At 40.9% G+C, this 23,926-nt stretch overlaps 1 protein-coding gene across 2 annotated transcripts in view; it reads right to left on the bottom strand.

Moving 5' to 3' along the window:
- Positions 1-317: 317 nt before the first annotated feature.
- Positions 318-23,926, bottom strand: part of CERS6 (ceramide synthase 6) — a 298,528-nt gene continuing 274,919 nt past the window's right edge. The window contains exons 9-11 of one of the 2 annotated variants that reach the window (XM_041722631.1): positions 8,677-8,833; positions 8,113-8,136; positions 318-5,908 (exon numbers count right to left, since the gene is read on the bottom strand). In XM_041722631.1, the coding sequence (XP_041578565.1) occupies positions 5,756-5,908; positions 8,113-8,136; positions 8,677-8,833 (334 nt within the window). In that variant the 3' untranslated portion in view covers positions 318-5,755. The remainder of the gene's footprint in view (positions 5,909-8,112; positions 8,137-8,676; positions 8,834-23,926) is intronic. The other variant, XM_041722632.1, reaches the window with a different exon arrangement.

Here is a 23,926-nt window from a genome sequence, read left to right as displayed (position 1 = left end):
CTGTTGACCCAAGGGCTGCTCTCCAGGACGTGCACCTGCTTGAGGGGCGACGGTCAGTTCAAGGTCCCCACAGGCCACCTTGCAAACAGGATGGACGCTCCGGCAGCAATACTATGGAGCAGCTTGGCTAAGTTCCTGACAAAACAACATACATATGTAACATGTAAATATAATACAACCTGGGATTTAAGGGAAGTGAGCCGGAAACTGGCAGCATGATGTGTGCCCGGAAAGAACTGTTGTCCAGGATGACGTGACGTAGTACCAGCACAAGCGGAGTAGCGCTGACAAAAGAGGTCATTTACACGTTCCTCTTAATACTTATCTTTATTATGAAAGTGTTTCCAAAGTAAAATGATCCTCATAATAATGATTGCTTCCAGAGATCAAGAACGAATAATTATATTTTCATATAAAAATCAGCAAAACACAGTTAACAATACATAAAATAATTCTAATTGGCTAACAGTACATCATTCCACTTCTGACAGAGATGCTCAAGCACTGAATTGTCTCAAGAAAACATGTAAGAGTTCGTCACCTATCCTATTTCTCACTGCAAATTGAAAAAAAATCAAATCCCCAAACGAACCCTCTCCCCCTTGCTTGACAACAAATGGCTACAGAGGTGACCGATTCTGTGCACCCACCAAATGATGATGAGAATCACAGGCTTAGAAGCTTCACGAAACTTTTGGAAATCAATCTTGGAGGGGGGGATTCCATCTTTAAATTAATGAATCTCTAAGTCAAAGTCCCAGAATTGCCACATAACTAACTGTTCCTATTACAGAGCTAATTTATCTTTGGCAACTAATCATTAAAAGCCTCTAATTTCTCAAGGGCAGTTTTACAACGACAGTTTAAAAAAATTACTAGAGATCCAAGAGAAAAAAGATGATCTGTATAAAATCTAATTTTTCACTTAACACAGAAATCATACCAATAGCTGTTGTCCCTGGTTTCCAGGCCATGCCACATATAGCAAAATAGGAAACCAAGCTTTCATGGGCACGAGACTTTTTAAGAAAAATGGAATCAGAGAAAGAAGAGTGGTAAAGCAACTGATCCAAAGTCTTTTGGGAAGTTGATAGCAGATAAGTGACAATATTTTGGTTTCCTCTTATCAAGAGTTCCAGGAGGCTGAGAGGAATGTGGGTGGATGAGATGAACAACACAGATCTTGGGCTAACCGTCCCCTCCCGTCAGTTCCTGGCAATCTTGATAAGAGTCTTGTGAAGACACTGTAAGATGTGCCATCTGGCTGCAGAGACTTTTACTTCTTGGATCTGATGGGGTCTTAGCTTGTGGCCATTTGCTAAGCCATTCCTTTCAAAGGCTTCAGGCTGAATGAACTTAAGTTAGAAATAGCTGGAAAAGGCTAAGGGTCTCCTTTGGGTGTCCACGGATCTTACAAACTGTTACTTATGATGCTTTATGTTTCCTAGGTAAGTTTTCTCCAAGAAAACCAGCATCAGGTATGCTCCCTCTGAGTACACTGTTAGACATTACAACAGCACAGAGTGGACACACGGGCCTCCTCGCATCTACTAGGCACCCCTTAGGGGAGGGAAGGGGACCGTGCACACAAAGGCAGACCACAGGGTCCTCTTCTGGCCTGCTACAATCAAAAACTACACAGTGTGGCCACAGTAAACCAGTACTATCTGCTGCATGTGCATGAATTCAAGAATTGCTTATGGTCACTGCGGGGTTTCCCTTCAGGAGCAGCATGCTAGACAGCAAGTGCAATAATCAGAGCTAACTGCATTTTCTCTTCCCATACAAGTTACTTAAAAACTAAGTGCCTTGTCATCACTTTTTCATCAGGCTGACTTTGATCTAATTTGGTTTTTTCTTACATTTCAGGGATACTAATACTTATCTACAAAGCAGGAAATCAGCCAAAGACAAAGAAAAAAAAAAGTAAGCTAATTAGTATCTTAAGACCTCAAATATCCCAGAAAATGTAAACATTTAACCTTTTATTTCCAAAGGATTTCTTGAAGCCTCTCTGGACATAACGACAGCATCACATACACAAACAGAATCTCTTAACACCTTTGGAATTATTCTGTACACTGCAAATTAAGAATACTCAAATATTCAGGCAACTTTGGCATTAACATTTCTAAGAAAGCGACAAAAATAACTATCAATACAAAGTCATGAACAGAAGGAGAACAATCATGGGCGTCCACAAAGTTCTCTCTGAAGGGCTCTTTTGCAAAGATTCAGGAGAACTGAACCGAAATCTCATTTTTTATTTCAGCCTAAATAACAGTGAGGTTCAAATACACCAAGTGGGAGGTCCAGACCCTTTCTGCCTAAGGTTAAAGCATTCAGTTTGCTCAAATGCAACCTCAATCAAATACTCAGAATGGGATGTTGGCAACAGAACTGGACATTTTGAGGTTCACCCACGATTTTGGATAAATGTGGTCTGATTTTATCTCAGTGAAGAGTTATTTCTCTCACCCAACTGCTTGCTTTCTTTGGGGAGCCTACCCACCTTCCTAGTTCATCTTTGTCAGTTACTTGTTCCATTATCTGATGGTACCTCGGGACACCATCTGTCTCGCAGCCTGGCAGGAGTTGGATGTTAATAAAATCTTGGGGTGAAACAGCAACCAAATTCCTTTTTTCTGACATTGACCTTAATCATCCCAAATGCTGACAGTTACTCCTCTATTCTCCACATGTGCACCACTGAATTTGGAAATGTGAACTACATTTGGCTTATATGCTGACCTTAGGCCCTCTGTGATCTTAGCCTAAGGCAAGAGGCTGAAAGGATCCTACCAGTCTCAGCCAGGTGAGTGGCACAAACAGGAAGTTGAGAGGGAGGTGGGAAGTTTCTACTGTACACGGTGGATGGTTTTTAATGAAAAAAAAATATGGATAAGGATGAGTCAGTGCTATTTTGGTTTTATCATGTTTTTGGAGAAACATACATGTAACGTACATAGGTCACACATTTTCATGTCATCTATTGACCCAAGGCCAAATTCTACTTGACTTTCTACTTTTTTCTCCACTAAGAGATCTAGAAAAGCTATATAGCATTAGAGAATAAAATATTACTTTTTCTAGACTCCTTCCTACACACCCCTTGTTACCCTGGAAAGGTTTGAATACGACCAGGAGGAAGGAGATATCGACATGGGCTAAGTTAATTAATGGGAAACAACACTTTCAGTAACCTACAGTTGAATTTACAAAATACACTTCCAAAGCTATGGCCTGGCACAAGTAGAAGATAAGATAACTCACATATTTTTTTTCTCTCAGTCTTATCATGCCACCATGGGGGAGGAGTAGACAGAAATATATTATTTTTCATCCTAACAGGTCTACAAACACCACTTTGATTAATCAAAAAGAACTCTCTGCCCTAAAATGGAAAAATGAAATAAAAATCTATGGATACACTGGGGACTGTATTAATGTATCGGTCACTGAAGCTCTGAGTATTCTCAGTCCTCCTTGGAAGTGACTTTTGGGAAAAACAAAAGATAGCTTAGATTTGTATTTGCTGAGGACAGACTCAATTTACTTCATTTCATGCAACTCTGCTAAACCATTAATTTACAAGCCGATCTTCTGAAATTATTCTTCTGTGGTAGAGTATCAGATGATCCAAATGTGAACACACTGTGGTTCTCTGGTTTATTTCTCCCGTTGTGAGGACTTGCTCCAGACACTAAAGCAAGATACAATTCAGTCTTCTTTTCCATATTTTAGTTGATAAGAAAGGAAACTTTCACCTTCTTAACATTTTTCAGCTACATAACATGCTTGCTGCTACATTTTATATATCTGCCTTTTAGCAGATGTTCAGATGACGAACAAGTGTTTTTGATGTTTTATGACTGGTCTCAAGCCATCCACAAATTATACTCCTAGACATAGCCCTGTTTTGTGAAATAAAATAACAAGGCTTTATAAGAATAATTAGTTGCATCGTTTTCTCAATAAATATGTCTTTAGACATATATCTAAAGCTCTTCAATTATTACTATGGGCCTTACAGAAACAGACTCTTTCATATACAGGTGGGGAAAGATTTAATAGCCCGGTGTGAGGTTTTGTTTGGGAGTATTATTTTGACTATTAACTCACAGGTTGCAAATTGTGGGCACAAAGATTTATTTCAATGTTTTCAAAAATTTGAACGGCCATAAGAAGACACGCACTCCCTAGGATTTCTGCTCCTGTTGTCTTCACTATCATCTGACTCACAGATTTATGTTACTACCTTGTCGTTTTCGACTCTTGTTTTGTGTATGAAGTAAGTGTTTGTAATACCTTTTTATTCCCTCTTACTGAAAGTTGGAAGAAAAGAGATAAAATCTTTGGCTTATGTGAATGGCTTTCTTATTTATACATACGTAACACTGCCAGGTAGGAGACTACAGCAACTTATTTTTTGGCAATCTTTCTCATTGCTGATATTGCCATAGTCCGGTATAATTTTTATCTTTTCTTTTTCTGGAAATAGCTCCGTTTGAATAAAAATTCCTGGAAACTGAACAAGTCTTCAAAGAAGCAAACCAAAGGACTTCAAGTGCAACACTGCTCAGTTTCTAGCAACAGGAGAGTCACTATGGGTCATATTTAAGGAGAAAAGACAAACAGTAAAATCGTCCTTCTCCCATTGGCTTTATTTTGTTCGGAAAAATGAAAACATCAAGATCAAATACTAGATAGGCACTTCCTCGAATGCCGATTGCAATAAAGTGCTTTGCACTAGAGGTGACCTTTGCCAACTGTTCAAAGTCTCCTTTGCTGTGCCAAATTATACTTAGCTTCTCGACTGTGGTAATTATAGGGGTAGTACTGAAACCTGGTTGAAATCAGCTATTCTCTTTCTGTTATTCTCAGATCACAGGACAAATTCCCAACAGTAAGAGTGACTTCACAGGTTTCAACGATGACCTTACGCAAATGTCTTCCTTCAGAGCCAGAGCACTGACCTCATAATAGGGAATAAACAAAGAAACAAAAAACCCCTCTGTAACCTACAAAGTTCACCTCCAACTAGTTACCATACTCATTGAAGACATCTTGGCCATGTGCACAAGAGATAACGTCTGTTCCAAAGCAATTCAATACGAAACAATTTTTTTCAAGTTCTCAAATAACCATACTGTTTAATTTGAAGTGCTAATTGACCATGAAGACTGACAATTAAAAAGCCTAGCTCATTCTGTTTAAACTTTACACTGGGAAAATGGTCACTGAGACTATATAGGCAATTTCAAAACAGGCACTGTAACACAAAGAAAGCAAACCTGTTTGGAGCACTACGAGAATCTTGCGCTGGGTTTTGCTTGCTCTAAGTGACAAATAAAGCTGATGCTCCTATCGAACTGAGTTACAGCAATAGAAAGGGGTAGAAGCAGATGGCACATCTCCCTCACTGTCATGAACCCAGAGAGTAAAAGGAGTGAGGAAACCCTCTTTTGTCCGCAGATTTACAAACAAAAATGAAATATAAATAATATTCTAAGACAGTACAAATGCAAATACTGTTCCCTTGTGTCAATTACATACAGCATGCCTACATATAGAGAATGGTAATTCTTCTTCATTCACAGACAGGACATATGGCAGTGCACTATTCAAAATGCTTTGATAATCCTAATTTTTGTTTCTGGTGCTGAGATATAATGAAAGGAACTGCATTTGCAACTTATTAAATACTTCCAGGAACAAACAGTTCACTTTGTTCGGGACTTGTAGTTTTGAGTAATTAATCATCCACGGAGCAAGACCCAGTCAGGAGGTACCCATTGGTACCACTGGTCCCATTGGTGGTAGTCGCAGTGTGGGGGTTCTTCCCTGGGGGTTCTGAGTCTTCCTCATCTGAGCTAGACTCAATATCACTTCGATCATCCTTGGACACCTGTGGAATACAAGAAGATGAATGTAACCGACTCCTAAGGAATCATTAAGGTACGGCATGGTCAGAAGTACATGTACATGAAGGGACACAGAGCCAGATGTTAAAAATCGAAGAAGACAGGAACACTGCCATGATAGTTAGTTCTCCTTCAATGGAGATATGCAATCTGAGTGACAAAGTCAGTTATCAAGGAATGGAATGGAGATGGATTTAGGCTTCACAGGAGCATGTCTAGACATGCTGACTTCTTTAAGGTACCTCTGGACAATGAGAATGTACTAGACCATTTTGGGAACCTGCTGGGTAAGGTCTAGTTTAAAATACTTCCCCCACAAAATCTATCGACCAGATCATCATGAATGGGCTTCCATTGTTCCAAAGTTCTTCAATCCTCTACCCAGTCTCATTATATAATGAGGATGGCAAGCTCAGGCACCAGCATATGTATTACCATAAGGGACTCCCCCCAAAAAAGTCACAGTCTAGCAAGGAAGTAATTTAGGGAGAGACTAAGAAAACACTCAACTACTTTTAAAATTAAAATAGTTTGAACCTCCTACTCTGTCTAAATGATGGTAAGCATTTTTACCAAATAGGCCTTAAGACCTCTGAGTAACTGAGCACCGTTTACTTATTTTCTGAGTGGGGTGGCAATAGGGACCTGGGCACCTGGGGGGCCTGGCTTCATAGAAGCTTTCCCAAATCTAGTTGCCTAGATTAGTTTCTCTAAGAAGTGCATCGGTAGTCTCCTGAGAGGTGTATCAGAATGAACTGGGGGCTTTTTCCCCTATCACATCCTCTCTGTGCCACCAGTGGCCCCAACTGGAGAAGCCACCTGTTGCTGCAGGACAACACCATCTCTGTCCAGTGGGTGGGGACAAGGTAAGAGCTCAGAACTGCTGCTACTTTCTAACCAGCAACAACCAATCAAATAAATATGGTAAAAATGGACTTCATGCCAATGCCCCTTGAGAGGAGACTGAACACACAAGAACCACCTCCAAGATGATTTAGATACAGAAAGACCAAAGGGACTGAATTATTTTTGATACTTGAACTTAAAAAAAAAAAAAAAAAAGGCAAATGTGGGTCACCAAGACAGCATAATAGTAAAGCTTCACTATACTGAGAAATCCACTGGTCAAAAGCCACTAATAAGAAAGAAAATGCCAGTTTCAGAGAGTGACCGATTTACATTTGCATGCTTAGTAAGATTATTTGCAATTGCAATTGGAAAAAAGCCTATACTTATGTTACTTTCAAGGAAAGGAATAATTTAAAACGTCTCAAAATAACTCCTAGAAAAACAGAGTCCGTAACCCACGGCCAAGATGAATCTAACTGTCGTAGGTGAACTGCAAGGGCAGTTATGATATTCTGAAGCCTGACATCCGCAATGAAATTAACAATCGTCTCTCCTTAAGACTGAAGGAACAATCTGGAGAGAAGACCAGAGGTCTGGTGGAAACAGCAATGCAATAAGGATACAAGTAATCGAATCCACCTGCGTCCTCAGTTATTGGTACCATGCTGATAGCATTGTGTATGTTGATGTCATCTGTATCCAGAGGAGGAAAAGGAGTGTTTTTTTTTTTTTTTTAACAGAAACACACTGCTCATTTTAAAGAGTAAGAGGTCACAGAAAAAAAAAAAATCAACTTCCACCTCTAAACAATTAATTCATCAAAATATTTTGGATTTGTATAAGAGCTGATGCTGAGAACTGGCTGCACAGTACGTGATTGTGATGCCCTGAGCCCCATGGAAGGAGCCAGCTCCATTTACCTATTATCTCACCGAGGACAAGGTAGTCAGGACAGACCAGGGAACAGCTGATGCACAGGCCTCCATTCTGGACCATGGGGATCCTCTCTGCAATTTAGTTCTGCTTCTACTTCACTTTTGTCTATTTCTGTTTTTTTTTTTTTTTAAGCAAACATGTTAAACACTAATGAAAATATTCCTCTCCTTCTGTTGGAACATTGGAAAATTTAGTAGAGTGCAAGCTCACACAATGGGTCCTCACTGAGCTGTTTCTAGTATCCTTTGTACCTGGTGGGAGCTACACTTCAGTTAAAGCCTCTGGTCAGTGCCAGCTTATTAGCTAGAGCAATATGCAGGGAAACAAAAGCATCTAAGGGCCCCTCCAACAGGCTGAAGTGGCACCCAGAACAAGGACAGAGAGAGAGGTATGAGGAACTTACATGTAAAGGGTTCCACTTCCCAGCCTTCCATGGTAGCAGAAGGAAGAGAATAAACAATGAAAGTAAGAAAATGTCACAGAGAATGTTCTGGAAAAGTCACTGTTCCCAAGAAACATTATTTGAATCAGCCTCATGAGTCCACATTTAAACAAAGAGATTTAATTAAATTTTCTTGGAAAAATCATAAATGGGGATATTGTATCAAGCAACCCTTCTCATAAAAGGGAAGACGTTATTAAATTTCTGTTCGGTACAAGTTTAATCAGTGAAGGATCATGGGAGACAGAAGGAGAGAAAGAACACAACAAATAACATGGCATCATTAAACCTAAAATTATAAATGCGGATTGGTGGGGGTCATCAGCCAAGCAATGCTACAACTTAAAAAAATTAAACAGAAGAAAATGAAAATTTGGTTTGTGTTTCCAGGAGTTTATGATAAATTAATGAAGGAAAACATACAAGTTTTCATGAAATTTGAAATAACAATGTTATTGTTGATTAGGAAGAACCAAAACACATAATTTTCTGGGACATATCAGAAACAGTTAAGTTTGACCTTACCTTGCCTTTTGAAATAGCTTTGCAAGCTATTTTTACAATCAAGTAAGACCAGAAGCAGTTCAAGCCTTGGATTAGCAACAGCAGTAGATTAAAAACCCACCAGGAAGGGTAAGGTCCAACGATCTCCCAGCTTTCAAATAACGTGGTATTTAACACCCTAAGGAAAAAAGAGAAAGTGATCACGGAACACAGCTTTCACTCTGCTTTCAAAGGAACCTCATTTACTGCACAGAATCTCAAAGCCAATGATACCCACTAAGGGTCCCACCCTGCAAGGACGGTCTGAAGTCTGACCAGGTACCTAGGAGAGTTCTCATTGGAACGATTTCCCTGGTGTCCTAACATTCATTTAATTCTAGCCTGACCCACGTGCTTCCGCTCCTCTTTCACGGGCTGTCATTTCTTCTGTTAATTTCCATCATATATTTGGTCGTGATTCTCTCTCTTGCTACTTGTTAAAAGGCCTGTTCCGTCTTCAAAGTTACTTTTGGTCTTTAAGGGTGAGGAATACCATTCAACAACATAACAGTGCAAGAAAAAAAAGGTTAAGTAATTCCAGAAACGCTCGTTAGTAAGTTTAAACTGTATGTGTAGCACAGTGGTGCTTAGACCTAATCCCTGTCCTCAAGTGGTTTACAGTCTAGTTGGCGAGACCCTACAACATACTTAGTTCTGTAAGCCTTCCTCTGGGAAAGTGACAATTGAAAGATACCATTTTGAATTGATGCTTGAGATGAGTATTGGAATGATTTTTTAAAAGATTTTTTATTTGAGAGAGAGAGAGTGTGTGTGAGCGAGTGAGCACACAAGCAAGGGGAGGGGCAGAGGGAGAAGCAGACCCCCCAGTGAGCAGGGAGCTGGACAGGGGCAGGTGGGGAGGGGCAGGTGGGGAGTGTGGGCTTGATCCCAGGACCCTGAGATCATGACCTGAGCAGAGGGCAGACACTTAACTGGCTGAGCCACCCAGGCACCTGGAATGATTTTTTAAAAAATTATTTGGATATAAATGGACGTCATTTTAAGAATGTATACATGAGGTAGGCAAACGTATTTGAAGTAGTTGGTTCTCTCAGTAATCTACCATCAGGCCAGGATGGAGGAGCGGCCACCTGGGGCAGGTATAATGAGGGCTGGTTTCAGTGCTGTGCTCTTGTCTCTGCTCTGCTTTCTCCTATGCCTTTAGAAGTTGATTCATGCCTTCTGGACTCCGTTGCTGCCATAAGAGAAGTGCGGTACCCACAGAATTTTGCAATCACTCTGGCTTCCTTGCTTTCCTCCTTAGCTTATGGCAGGACTTTGGAGATCTAAGGATGTTGGCAGAACTCATCTAAGTGTATCTCTACCATCTGCCACTGCAGCGCTTGCTGGGACCCTGCTGGAGATGCTAGGTGGACAACACTTAGTGGCTAAGGGGTAGGGATGGAAACCTTGTAAGACACCGAGCACTCCTGCAAGAACAGAAGGCAGGTATACAGAAAATTTTAATATAAGAAAGAATGTGATGAGTGCTTTGAGAGAGGTTAAGAAAAGTACTTTGTCAGGTCACAAAAGGAAAAAACCTCCCTTGATGTGCAGTTGAGATAAGAGGAAAAGAGAAAAGGAGAGTGAACAGTAGACCCAAACAGGCTCCCCATCCCTAGTTTCAGCAACCCACGTTTACAGGCCAGAATGAGATGCACAGAGTGTGTCTGTAATCCTGTCACACTGGTTGTCTCTCAAGAACAATGAACAATAAACATGGATGCTAAAATCTCAAAATCAATAGTGTGGCATTAAATTTGACAATTCATTACAAGTACATTACTCTACATTATAGAATTCATTCTGGTGGAAGGGGACAATATTAGGAAATCTATTAATATAAATGTATTACACGCCCATAGGCCAAATTGGGACAAACCTAATTATTTAAAAAACCCTGAAAGACATTTGGTAATGTTCAATTCCCCACTGCTGATGTTTAAAAACTAGAACGAAAAGGATTTCCTTAATATGATTTTTATTCAACTCAAGTCAGCCATTGTCATCATATTTAACAACACCGAATTACTGCCTTTGTAATCAGGTACAAACCACATCCAGCCAGCATCACCAGTATTACTTAATACTGTTTGGAAAGTTCTGGCCTTGAGTATGGTAGAAAATCGAAGACTTCATTTCAAATACATAAACATTAAATTTCTATAACTGTTTTTGAAACAGCAATCAAAATTTCCAATAATAGGGAATGGTTAAGAAATTAGTTTTTATTCTTATTCCAGAAATTATGAACTCCCTCAAGAATTAAACATGTTTCAAGAGTTTCTTATGATAGACAAAAATATGTACTATCACCTCAACTTCATAAAATAAATACTGTTGACCCGTGAACAACATAGGTTAGGTATACCAGCTTTCTATGCAGTCAAAAATCTGTGTATAACTTTTGGCTCTCCTAAAACTTAGCTACTAATAGCCTTCTGTAGGCTGGAAACCTTACCAATAACATAAAGAGTCAATATACATTTTGTATATTATATGTATTATATATACTGTCTTATTACCATAAAGTTAGCTAGAGAAAAGAATTAAGAAAATAATAAGGAAGAGAACATTTATTTAAGTACTGTATTTATTGAAAAAAAAAATCCATATATGAGTGGGCCCATGCAGTTCAAACCTATGCTGTTCAAGGGTCTACTGCAATTGTACATATATGCACACAGAGAAAAAAATTGTAATTCCTTGAAAGGAATTAAAGCCATTATAGACTTTCTTTGGTACATTAGGGAATTTTGCATTTTCTTTACATTCTTTTTTTCCCCCCAAATCCATTACAAATAATTAGAAAGAGCCCCACAAGTTATTTGTAAGAAGCAGCACATTAGGATAAGCCTATATTCTAGCCTTGTTTATTATCCCAAGAGACAGCCATCTTTTTAAAAATTTATTTATTTATTTATTCATGAGAGACAGAGAGAGAGAGAGAGAGAGAGAGAGAGAGAGGCAGAGACACAGGCAGAGGGAGAAGCAGGCCCCATGCAGGGAGCCGGACACGGGACTCGATCCCGGGTCTCCAGGGTCAGGCCCTGGGCTGAAGGCGGCACTAAACCACTGAGCACCCCCCGGCTGCCCACAGTCATCTTTTTAAACACCAGTTTGCAAGCCAGAGGACAACAGATCTAAACAGGGCTCAACTCCATGGCAGTAAGGGGAGGGCTCACACACCTTATGCTTTTCTATCTCCAGCACCTTGCAAAACACCCAGGAGTAACATGCTCACTAGACATGTTGGTTGATTGTGTGTTTGTTTAGTAATCAAGTAAATAGGCATGTACAAGACAGCTTTGGAATAAATCAGTTTTATTCCAGAACTAGCTCTGCTTCCTGATACAGTGTATGTTTTGACATTCAGAAGGGATCTAGTTTCATTTGAACAGAAAGAGGTCCTGTAGAAATGGCGACAATGACTGCATTATGCTATTCATTAGAAATTTGAAAATCCTTTGCTGGATTATAGGTTGAGAGCCTTTCTCACCATTATGATTTGCTTGGCTTAATTTGAACAGGTGTCATGCAGTCACTGGTGACATGGCATTCACATTAATTTCTGAAATACGACATCAGAATTCATAGGCTTTGCCATGACAGTCGGTGGCACCTCTGAGATACTGCTCCAAAGTAATGGGATTTCTTTGAAAATTGACTTGGATGCCTGCAGAGACACTTGGGAAAATACAATCAGTGCACCAAGTGGCTATGTCTCTCAGTGAGAGAAGCTTGGTAAGGAAAACAATATGTTAGGAATTTAGACTGGGGAGAGGGATATCATTTTGCCAACTCGACTCTGAAAAACAGCAAACCCAGGAAATGGGGCCTTTGTTTAGCTACAGAATATCTGATAAAGAAATTATTCCTTTTTGGGCAAATTGTTGAAATGGAGAGTGCAAGATTTTCTCCTTTCTCAGAGGTCAGGGTTAGGAGTATATATATACTTTAATGATGCTATTGCAAATTTATGGTGACAGAGTTCTAAAGAGGGGTTAGATAAGCACTGATAGAGGGAAGCTTCCGGGATGCAGGAAATGTTCTAGATCTTGATCTACATGGTAATTATGCAGATTATACCTGCATAAACTATAAATGTAAAAATGTATCAAGCTAAACACTGAACAGTTATGCACTATATTACATATGTGAATTATACCTCAATAAAATAAAATGGAAAAAGTCCTCTGCAGGCCAAATGCCACCAAATTGCAACCTCTGGCTTGCATAATTACCCTAATACGTACGGTATTTTCCCTCTACAGTAATTTGGGTTTGACATATGGCTTCTAAGAAAATAGATTTTTTTTTTTCCTTTCCCAAATAATAGCCTACAGCGTCAACCCTCCTGCTGCTGCTCAAATCATGTGGTGGAGAGGCTGGAGGCATTAAGGCACCAGAAAGGGCCATTTTTCCTTTTCATTAATTTAGGCTCACTTAGCCACTAGATGGCACATCACGCATGTACAAAACATGCTCAAATAGGTCTATTCTGCCAAAACTGTCTGCCAAGTGTGGATCCAAGGACAAAAAGCACTCGATCTTTGGGTTACACTTTGACACTCTCCTTTCTAAGAATCTTGCTGAACAATGGAATGAGGAAGCTTCAGTCTGCAGTTATTTCTTTCTGCATGATTCTTGATGCAAATGCATGCCTGCGGGGCCAAGAGGAGCTCCCTGCAATTCATTGGTGATGTGCAGATGCACCAGTTACCACCCCAACAGATTAGCCTTGATGAGTTATTTTAATGGATGTTTAATGAATCATAACAATTTAATTTGACTATGCCTTAGAGTTACTTGTATTCATACTTACCTTTTATGGATTTTTCATATTAAATTAATTATCACAGAAATACTATTTAGACTGGGGGCGGGGATAGATACATGCATGTAGAAGAGGGAAGTTTACAACCTTTTTGTTTTAGCAAAGAAAACACCATAGTCTCATTTTAATATGATATTTAAGGACTTATATTCTAAGCACTAATGTGACTTCTGCTTTCTCCTTAAGCCCCAGAGTTCTGATACACAGCGCAGTACAGAAAGACCTCCACTGTTTTCTCATTTGGAAAAGCTATAATCAATGTTTCTTCACTCTTCTTTTTTTTCTTGTTTTTTTGTTTTGTTTTGTTTTGTTTTGTTTTGTTTCTTCACTCTTATGACTGGCAACTCAAAGTTTAAGTTTGTTATCTTTAATATGTAAAGGGAATGAACATTTTCACTTTTCACTTTTGGCTCTAATCTTACTTTTAAAATATGCCAGTGGGCAGCCCCAGTGGCTCAGCGGTTTAGCGCCGCCTTCAGCCCAGGGCCTGATCTTGGGGTCCTGGTATCGAATCCCACATCGGGCTCCCTGTATGGAGCCTGCTTCTCCCTCTGCCTCTCTCTCTCTGTCTCTCATGAATAAATAAGTAGAATCTTTAAAAATAAAATAAAATAAAATAAAATAAAATAAAATATGCCAGTAATTTAGAGGTAGGACCATATAACGGTAATTGAGATGTTAAAGATGAGAGGCCCAGGTGCTCTCATCTTGTGGGTGAGTTACAGAGGGGTGTTAATGATGAGCCCAAGCTCCTGGCCACTGCAAGCGACCACAGGCTTTGCCTCACTCCTTCCTTCACTCCCACCAAAGAGCTACATCTGAGCCCTGGGTTGGGGATTTCTGCAATGATCTATGTAAAAACCACAACAATAACTGGAACCATATCTAATATCCAAAGAGAGCCAAGACTGCTTTTCTAGGAGAATCAGGATCAGGGTTTCAGTTTGAGCAAACCTGTGTAATGCAAGAGAGGGTAGATTAGAAAGTAAAATTTGCTTTAGAGTCAAAGTTAAGGTGTTCTTTACTTCAGAGCAATTGAATAGTATTGGTTTTGCTTTCCCAGGAAGATTCTGGTATGTTTCATGATGTGTGTTTCTCTGGCATATGTTTTCATTTGAACCTATACAAAACATAAATAAAACGTAGATTTGACCTAAAGACAGTCTAATAATCTGCTGGCATGTTTCATTCATTTTAAAATAGATGCTGATAGGGACATCTGGGTGGCTCAGCGGTTGAGTGTCTGCCTTTGGCTCAGGTCATGATCCTGGGATCTGGGATCGAGTCCTGCATTGGGTTCCCTGCAGGGAGCCTGCTTCTCTCTGCCTGTGTCTCTGTCTCTCTCTGTGTGTCTCTCATGAATAAATAAATAAAATCTTAAAAAAAATAAAATTAAAAAAATAGATGCTGATAGATAAGCATTTAAAATTTACTCTGAACAGAAATGCTGGGTACCTAACACCTGAAAAAAAGGAGTCTCATAATTAATTCACTGTGATAAGCAACCCCTCTCTGTCCTGGTCCTCCTAAGGTAATAGAAGTGCCTGGTCTCAACAATTATCTTCATCTAGTGTTGAGTAGTCAAGGCTGCAAAAGGCTTAAAATCATGCTTGTTATTTTCTTTTAACAAGGCAGTCCCACCAGCAGCACAGGTTTCTCCAAGACACCACTGTTTGTGGGCAAGCATCTTAGGAGGACAGCTCTGGGTAGCTTGTAGCCTGGGTACCTCATTATTTTGATCAAGAGACTTACAACGTCTGTATCAGAGAAGTAATTTCTCTCACAGGAAGCTACAGTTCAACACGGATGAACCATCTATCTTTCATTCAGCAATGGACATACCTGGTTCTGCCTATATTTCCATTCGAATGTGACACAGTGGGGCCAACTCATGTATTTTTACTTTTCGGTCCTAGCCTAGCTAGACTTGGGAACTGGTCACGTAGACTCTTGCAGGTCGTGACTTCTTGGCTGTGGCAAATGTTTTTCTCAAAATTGGTCATTGCCCTCTGGGTGCTCCATTGCTGTTTGCCTGAATCCCCAACCCCTCCACCGCCTGGTCCGCTTGTCTATCTTAATCATCTGCCAAACTGAGTCTCTAGCCAAGGCCATGTTCTTCGGGATGTATCCTGATTCCAACATGGTTGCTTTCAACCCTCTGCCTGGTTCTTTGTTGCCCTCATTCCCCCTAAAACAGACTTTTGCCTGGTCCTCTATAGCGGTTCTTTACTGAGTAATTACTCTGTGTTGAGTACTGTGCCAAACATATTTAGATATTTTGTTTCATTTAGTCTTTTCAACATCCCTGTGAGATCACTGTAGAATAGTAATACTTACACTAGCTGGTATTTATTGAGCATTAATTATATGCCAGGAGATGGGGCTCAGGCTTTACATGGGCTCACACAATCCTAAATATTTTTTTGAATTGTCTATTTTATTTTATTATTTTTTAAAGATTTTATTTATTTATTCATGAGAGACACAGAGAAAGGCAGAGACATAGGCAGAGGAAGGAGAAGCAGGCTCCATGCAAGGAGCACGCCCTGAGCCAAAGGCAGACGCTCAACTGCTGAGCCACTCAGGCGTCCCTGATTTATCTATTATATAGATGAAGAAACTAAAACACAGGAATGTAAGTAATTACGCCAAGGTCAGATTTAGTAGGTGGGGGCCAGCTGGGATTTGAGCCTACCTGACAACTTGTCTAGGCCTTCAGGTCCTATCATTCCTATGGCCTTTATTCACCAACCCCAGACCTTTCCATAGTCCTTGACCCTTGGCCCCGGCATGTCAACCACTGCCATGTTACAACAGAAAAAGTACACAAACACACCTGCTGTTCTAACATTTGTGCTTCCTGTGGCCTGTCATTCCCTGCTCTTTTATCCTGGAATTTTTATCTCTCGGGGTCACCACCTGCTTTCTGATAGCCATACCAGGCCCCTCTTGCTTAAATGACCCATTTAGCTTATTTAACTGTTTTTCCCATGTGACCCACCCCAATCAAATCTTCAATCCTGACAGAATGATCTCCCTTACTGAACATCGCATTATGCCTCTATTAGCTTGTCACGTATATGAAATATTTAAGATATAAAAGTGAAGATCTTGTTCTCAAAATGGGAGAAAGTGGGAGAGACAGCCTTGTGCCTGCTATCTCTTAGACATCTAAAAGAGTCTCAGATTCCAGGAAATGATTCTTCCAGTTTTCTAAAAGAGTATAAAACCAGGGGAACTCTGGGTGGCTCAACGGTTTAGCACCGCCTTTGGCCCAGGGTGTGACCCTGGAGACCCGGGATTGAGTCCTGCATCAGGCATCCCGCATGGAGCCTGCTTCTCCCTCTGCCTGTGTCTCTGCCTCTCTCTGTGTCTCTTGTGAATAAATAAATAAATAAATAAATAAATCTTAAAAAAAAAAAATAGTATAAACCCATCACCCCATCATGACAGGGTTAGGATGAACCAGGCTCTGAAACCTCCCCAAACTTGCCCACTCTTCCCCTTAACGGCTGCTTTTTGCTCACGTCCATGGTAGGGACCGTTCCTCAGAGAACCAGTGATGGGTAAGTGTGGAACAGGAGAACGTCACTGCTTGCCTTGGGTCTCCTGGCCCTTTCTTCCCGATTCCCTTCCTCTGGGGATCTGAACAGCATTTGTTGTAGCAGTGAAAGAAAACAAGGACCAAGCACCCACCAAGGTGGACTCGGCATGAGACATTTTGTCTTCCTTAGTTTCTGAGTCTAATCAATTAAGTCAAAACAGAAAAGCCTGACCATTCTTAGAGTTCATGAACTTGTTCCTGAAGGAACCCACCTGGGCTCTGGTGGCCTTGTAGGACGGCGTCACTTACCATGTGCTACTTAACAACAGAACATGGGCTGGTGTGGTTACTTGCTTCTTGGGAATGGGTGTCCTCCATTCTGGCTTTCCACTTCAAGTAGTGGCTGAGACCTGGGGCCATTTGTATTTTCTCATTAGCTTTTTAAATAGCAACATCTGTGTGGGAAGGGCTGTTAGGTCAAAGAGTCTGCAGCATGGTGGGTCTGTGGTTACTCCCTTGACTGCAGCCCACGGGAGTGATGTGGTCTACACATTCCCTAGCGAATGAAATGAGGCACACAGCACCCACATTCACACCTATGTGCTGGGATTTCTACTTAGAGATTTAAAATGAGCATCTCCAAAGACAAACAGTGAGAAAGCATTAGTAAAATATGTCACCATCTAGTCAACTGAAGGATTTAAGAGAGCTTGAGTAACAGTAATGCTTACATTGGAAAGATGTTCAAAGAATTTTCATGTTTATTAGACTTAATCTCATTAATAACCTATAAGGTTGGTAGGTCAGATACAATACTGACTTTTCGGTCAAGGGACCAGGATCTCAAAGGCTTACTTAATTAATCAAGGTCACAATACTGTAGTTGTTGTTTTTTTCAGATTTATTTATTTGAGAGCAAGAGAGTGAGAGCAAGCAAGTGGTGTGGAGGAGCAGAGGGAAACGGAGAGAGAATCCCAAGCAGACTCCTCGCTAAGTGCAGAGCCCGAGATCATAATCTGAGCCAAAACCAAGAGTGAGATGCTCAACCAATGGCACCACTCAGGTGCTCTGGTTTTCTGCTTAAACATATTATCTCTTGGCCTCCTCTTTTTAAAAATTACATCAAAACAGAGGATGTGTACTCTTCATAAAACTTATGAAGCAAAAAAATAGCTAACAGGGAGGTTCAGAAGACATCATGTTTGGGATGGCAGGCTAACAAGACAGGAAGAATGCTGTCCCTCTGCCTCTTAAAAATCTCTTGAGAAGGTTCCAGTAGAGTTTTGGCTCAGGGATAATCTCCATATTTAATTATTCTGGGATCTAAATCCACCCATTTTGTTTAGAAGCTTGAAGAGAGTTCAGCAGTATCTAAGAAATTATGTGTGTACCACAGGTATCAGAACTTTGGTCAGCCCTACCTTCATTAGCCTAGAAGCCAAGTTGTAAGATCTCTCTGTCCTATCAAGAAATTTTCCTAGAGTAATGAGTCAGATAATAGGTTAATCTGAAATCACCAAAAAACCCCAAACAAACAAAAAACCCCCTCAAAACTGAGCAAATATTAATTCTATATTTTCAAGGAAAAAAATACATCCTCCCTAGTGTATGCATGTGTCCTCTGGCCCTTTAAGAAAAATAGACCACTCACCTAGTGTGTGCCAACTGGCTGATAGGTCCAAAGATAAGCTGAAGAGTATCTTGTTGCCAAAAAACAGACCCTCCTGCCCTCCTCCTCATTCCTGACTGACTTCCTTGTTCTCATATCTTAGGTCTTCTTAGCTCTGAGATTCTGACTATAATTACCACTTCTAACTTCCTGGACCACATATTTCATGTGTGTTTCCTTGGTGTTTGATGCCCGGTTTCCCAACCCTCTGGAATACTCTGGCTTCCATGATGCTCCCTGTTCTAGGTGTTCCTGTCCTGACTCTGACCTGCGTCTTCTCCACATTAAACCATGCCAACTGCTTCCCCTTGCCTGTAGGTAGAGAGAGAGGATACAGCAGTGCTTCTTGGGGGGTGGGGGGGTGGGGGGGGGAGGAAAGAAGGGTGTGATCTCTGACTCCTATGTAGGTTGCATTAAATCTCACTTCTAGTAGCTCAGTGTGTGGGGATATGATTTGGTGTGTGGCATTGTGACATATGTAGTCAGTCACGTTGTACTGAATTCTAATGACCTCATCTCTGGGAAGTGTTATCAGTACCTTTATCATCTGTTTCTGTTTTTACTTAAATGTTTCTAGGATTCAATCTTTAATGTATCTTCAGAAAATATTCCTGAGAATTTTGAAAATGCTACTGCAAAGAGAAAATGTATCCTAGGCCTGCAGTCTTTTTTTTTTTTTTTTAAAGATTTATTTATTTGTTTATGATAGACATAGAGAAAGAGAGAGAGGCAGAGACACAGGAGGAGGGAGAGGCAGGCTTCATGCCGGAAGCCCAACACGGGACTCGATCCCGGGACTCCAGGATCGTGCCCTGGGCCAAAGGCAGGCGCCAAACTGCTGAGCCACCCAGGGATCCCTGAGGCCTGCAGTCTTAAGGGACACTACACCATATTATTTGGTTGGCAAAGAGATACAGTAAATGTATCTGAGTATGGTGAAATAAAGAATTGCCTCCCTAGAGTGAATCAGAGTTACTAAAACCAAGGTTTAAGGGGCTGAAAATCAAGGAAAACAAGCAAACAACTGCTCCCCTCCCCCCCAATAAAAGGAGGAGGTAAGAAAATGGGAAAAAAAAACTCTAGGAGAGTGAATGAAGAGATATAGTCAAGAAAAATTTGCTTTTGCAGGTTTCTGAAGTTTGAAGGAAAAATAGCAAATACAAAACTATGCATTGAACAATAATAGGGCAACTGATGAACAAAAACATTTATTATATGAATTAATGTTAACTATTGGACTTACTTCCACAGAAAAGACATGCTGGGGGGTGTGGGTGGGAAGCGAGCTTACTCAGAAAAGAATGGATGGTATTGAGTATGATGTCTGAACCGTAAGTCTGAACACTTGGATTCTATGCTCAGTCTTGCATTCACTGGTGCTATGATATTGGGAGTCTCCCCTGCCCACCCAAACCTAAGATTCCTTGTCTACAAAATCAACCTAGGATAAGATGATAACTAAAGGTTCTTTAAACTTTAACATAAATATCCACCCAGATTCTTATTTTTTAGATTTAGCTATAATTTTACTTTTTCTGATTATTTTCTCCACGTATAAGAGAGCCCACATGCATAGGTGCATTTTTCTAAGTGAGTCACATTCATTTCTCTGAATTTAAAATTGAACAGCTAAGGCCAAAAAAACCAGGGAAAGCTTGGTTTTACTTGTAGAAATATGGGGAAAAGTAAGGAAGTAGAAAACAAGGCAAAATGTATAGTCTCATTTTATGCCCAATGAAGGGCATAAAACTTCAAGAAACTTATATTGATGACAGCAAACTTGCATAATTGGCTCTAGTGCACTCTGAAAACAGTGGGGACAGCCCTAGCTTTGGGAAAGCAGGGCTATTTATTTATTTAAAATATTTTATTCGTGAGAGAGACACAGAGAGAGGCAGAGACACAGGCAGAGGAAGAAGCAGGCTCCCTGCAAGGAGCTCGATGTGGGACTTGATCCCGGGACTCCTAGGATCTGAAGGCAGACTATCGACCGCTGAGACACCCAGGTGTCCCACAGCAGGGCATTTTAATCAGAATACAATGGCTACAGGCGTTCCTTAGTAAGCACTCCACTGGGTTTTTGTTGGGGCTGCCAGCTAGGTGCCCAGGTCCTTGCTCACACACCATCAGCTGGTTCTCTGTATAACCAGGCAGTCAGGAACACACATGGCTGGTGACTGGTCATTGCAAGTATATCCACAGCCCTTGGCTCACACTCCAAGCCAGCAAAGCTGGAAGCTACCAACAACTGGTTTTACGAGGTTGCTCTCGTTAATTTTCAATCTGTGTGAAAGACTTGAGGCACAGACTATATAACTTGATGCCACTGGACACATAACACCATCAAAAACAGTATTCTTACAATTGTTCCCCCTAAGACCAGTATATACCTCTACCTTACGTTCAGTACAAAAAAATGAAATCTCCAAAATTAACCAGACATCTTGGGTCTTCCTTCACCAACCCATACAACTGTATCCCTGAGTGGGAGTTTAAGATAGAGAAGAAGAACTTACAAAATAAGCACGGGAGAATAGACAAATACACTGATTGTTAGGGTTGAGTATCTTATTATAATAGGCATTTCAGGCAAAGGGAGTATTTTGAGCAAAGGCTACTATAGCCTGAAAAGCAGAGTGAACACAAGGAATCCTGAATAGCTAAACTGGGTACCTATAAGGCAGTCATGAGAGAAGGGACGTTTAGTCGGCATGACTGTGTGGAAGGCCTTTCTTGTTAGGAAGAGAAATTTGAACTTACAGTGGAAAACAAGGGAATGTTTTGGGCGATTTGGGGATGGGTAGTTGGGTGGAGCTGGATTAAGGTCTTGATTTAAGAAAAGCCTCATAAAAACTGGGATGGTTTTCATCAGGAGAGAGAGGGTGTCTGAGGGTGCTGGGTGGAGGCTACCACAGAGACTCTGGCAAGAAGACAGAGTCTCAGAAACAAGAGCAAGGGAGAGAAGAGTGTCTTTGAGAAACTCAGCTGCTCCTCAGAAATAATGCCCAGGGATTGTAGTTCATGGAAGCAAGTACTCCAGAATGGTGCAGAGCAGTGGCAAAGGGAAAAATAGGAAGAATGAGGTTTTTCATGTGAGAATAAAGCCCTGATTTATTTTTATTGAAACAGCACTGGCTCACATCGGATTTACACCCCATCAACCAGTAGTGCTCTGCATTCTAGCGGTGCCAGGCCACATCCTCAGCCACATCCTCAGTCCTCTTCTCTTTAGGAAGGTGATCAACTCATCTGTAGCAACAGGTTACTAGCATCATGGTAAATGGTAAGTTTCCCAGCCATATTCAAGGCCCCAGATTCTTTTAACCTGATACTTACTGCTGTAACCTCACATGGTGTGTGGGCCTATTAGTATTAGTTCTGAGGTAAAAGCATTTTTGATCAGGGTCATTGCTATCGTTGATATTTAGCTGAGTGACACACACCTGTCTTTTGCATAACATGGAGACAACCAAAGGGATCAAGAGAAGTTTGGTTAATTATTGGTAACCAGAAAGTTAAGTGGAATTAATTTTATTTTTATTAAGTTCGTGCTGGATGTCCAATACTGCCCCCACTGTGTGTGGGGTCCATATTAGTGTGCCTCACAGAACTCATAATCTAGTTGCGGAGCAGGGGCTGGAATATAAATTGGCATTCTGTATTTTTTGGGTAGTTTTACAATATGTATCGGAATGTGCACATCTACTGAATCTGTGATTCTGTTTCTAAACATTTATCCTAAGGAAGTAATCAGGGATTTGTGAAAAGATTAAGCCCCAAGGATGTTCACTTAAAAATTATTTATAATAGCACACTGCTTGAAACATCCTAAATAATGTCCCAAAATAGGACACTCATAAATAAACAATGACCTTTTCATTAGACGAAATACTCTGTAGCCAATAAAATTATGTAATAGAAGAACATTAATGAGACAGAAAAATGCTTATAGTAAGTACAACTGTTAAGTGAGAAAAGCAAAGCTATAAAACATTATGTGCAGAATGATCCCATTTTGGTCAAGAAACATAATTTTAAGCCCATGAAATGTTAGAAACAAAGATACAAATTATGAACAGTGGTTGTCTCAGAACTATGGGACTGGGATTTCTTTTCTTCTCTGTGGCTTTTCAGATCCCATACAATTTCTATAATGAATATTTAACTATAGTATGTATAGAATCACATAAATAAATTTAATGTAAGTTACCATTTTGAGTAAACCATATGAGAGTGGTAATAGAAAGTTAAGTGCCAACAAAAGCCACTAAAGGTCTTAACGGGGGCAAAGAGTACATAGATTTTTCCAGAGCCACATGGATTTCCCAAAAGCCACCTCCGCTAAGTCTTAGAGCAAAGGGAGGTGCGGGGGGCAGCCTGTCTTGGCCAGATGTGCTTCTGCTCTGAACTAGGAGATGGGAATGGGCAGCACTCGTCCTTGGTGGCACCAGCTGCTGCCCGCTGCCCCCTCAGCCTGGCACCCTTTATGTGAGTGGAGGACGTGGTGCTCTCTGGGAGTACTGAGGAGGAGGGAGGCCAGGGCAAAGCAGGGCACGCCAGCGGTGCCAGGGTCCCTGCTTATCTGGGACGGGCTATTCACAGCACTCACTCCAATGACAGATGCTTTTATGACAACCGAACAAAGTAAGGAGCTCTCTGGAGTCATTCGTCATCATGGGTGGGGGGGACTCTGAGTGGGTAGAGGGGTCAACATAAACACACCTCATTAGCCCATTTGATCACTCTTGTCCCTGCAGTATGGCTGTGTTGGTATGTCTGGAGCTGTTGTCGGAGTTCCTGATATTTTGAGCTTAATAACTGGCCTAAGAACTATGAAACCTGCCTGGCCTCTGCACTCACCTTCTGTTATTTTCTTATTTCATGGTTTTGTGGAAAGATGGATTTTACAAGATACAAGAGAGCTTCTGGAAACCATGGGTACAACATCATTACAATCTTGTCTTGAGGGGCAGGGGGAAAGGGTCAAGGGAATGGAGAAAGAGGGAGAAGGGGGGATGATGGGGGTGAGGGGATGGCTGGGGAAGGGAGCCGGAGAGGAGTGAGAGAGCAGCCCTGCTCCCTGGAGGCGGAGGTGTTACGTGTGTCTGTACCTCGCAGGAGGCTAGGCCTTGCACAAACTCAGCTTGACATTTAATATCGCCGCATTTCTGGGATTAAATGT

The sequence above is a fragment of the Vulpes lagopus genome, chromosome 11 (assembly GCF_018345385.1).
Source record: "Vulpes lagopus strain Blue_001 chromosome 11, ASM1834538v1, whole genome shotgun sequence".
NCBI lineage: Eukaryota > Metazoa > Chordata > Mammalia > Carnivora > Canidae > Vulpes > Vulpes lagopus.
Note: the sequence above shows the minus strand (reverse complement) of the source record. Positions and strands in the feature narration are given on the sequence as shown.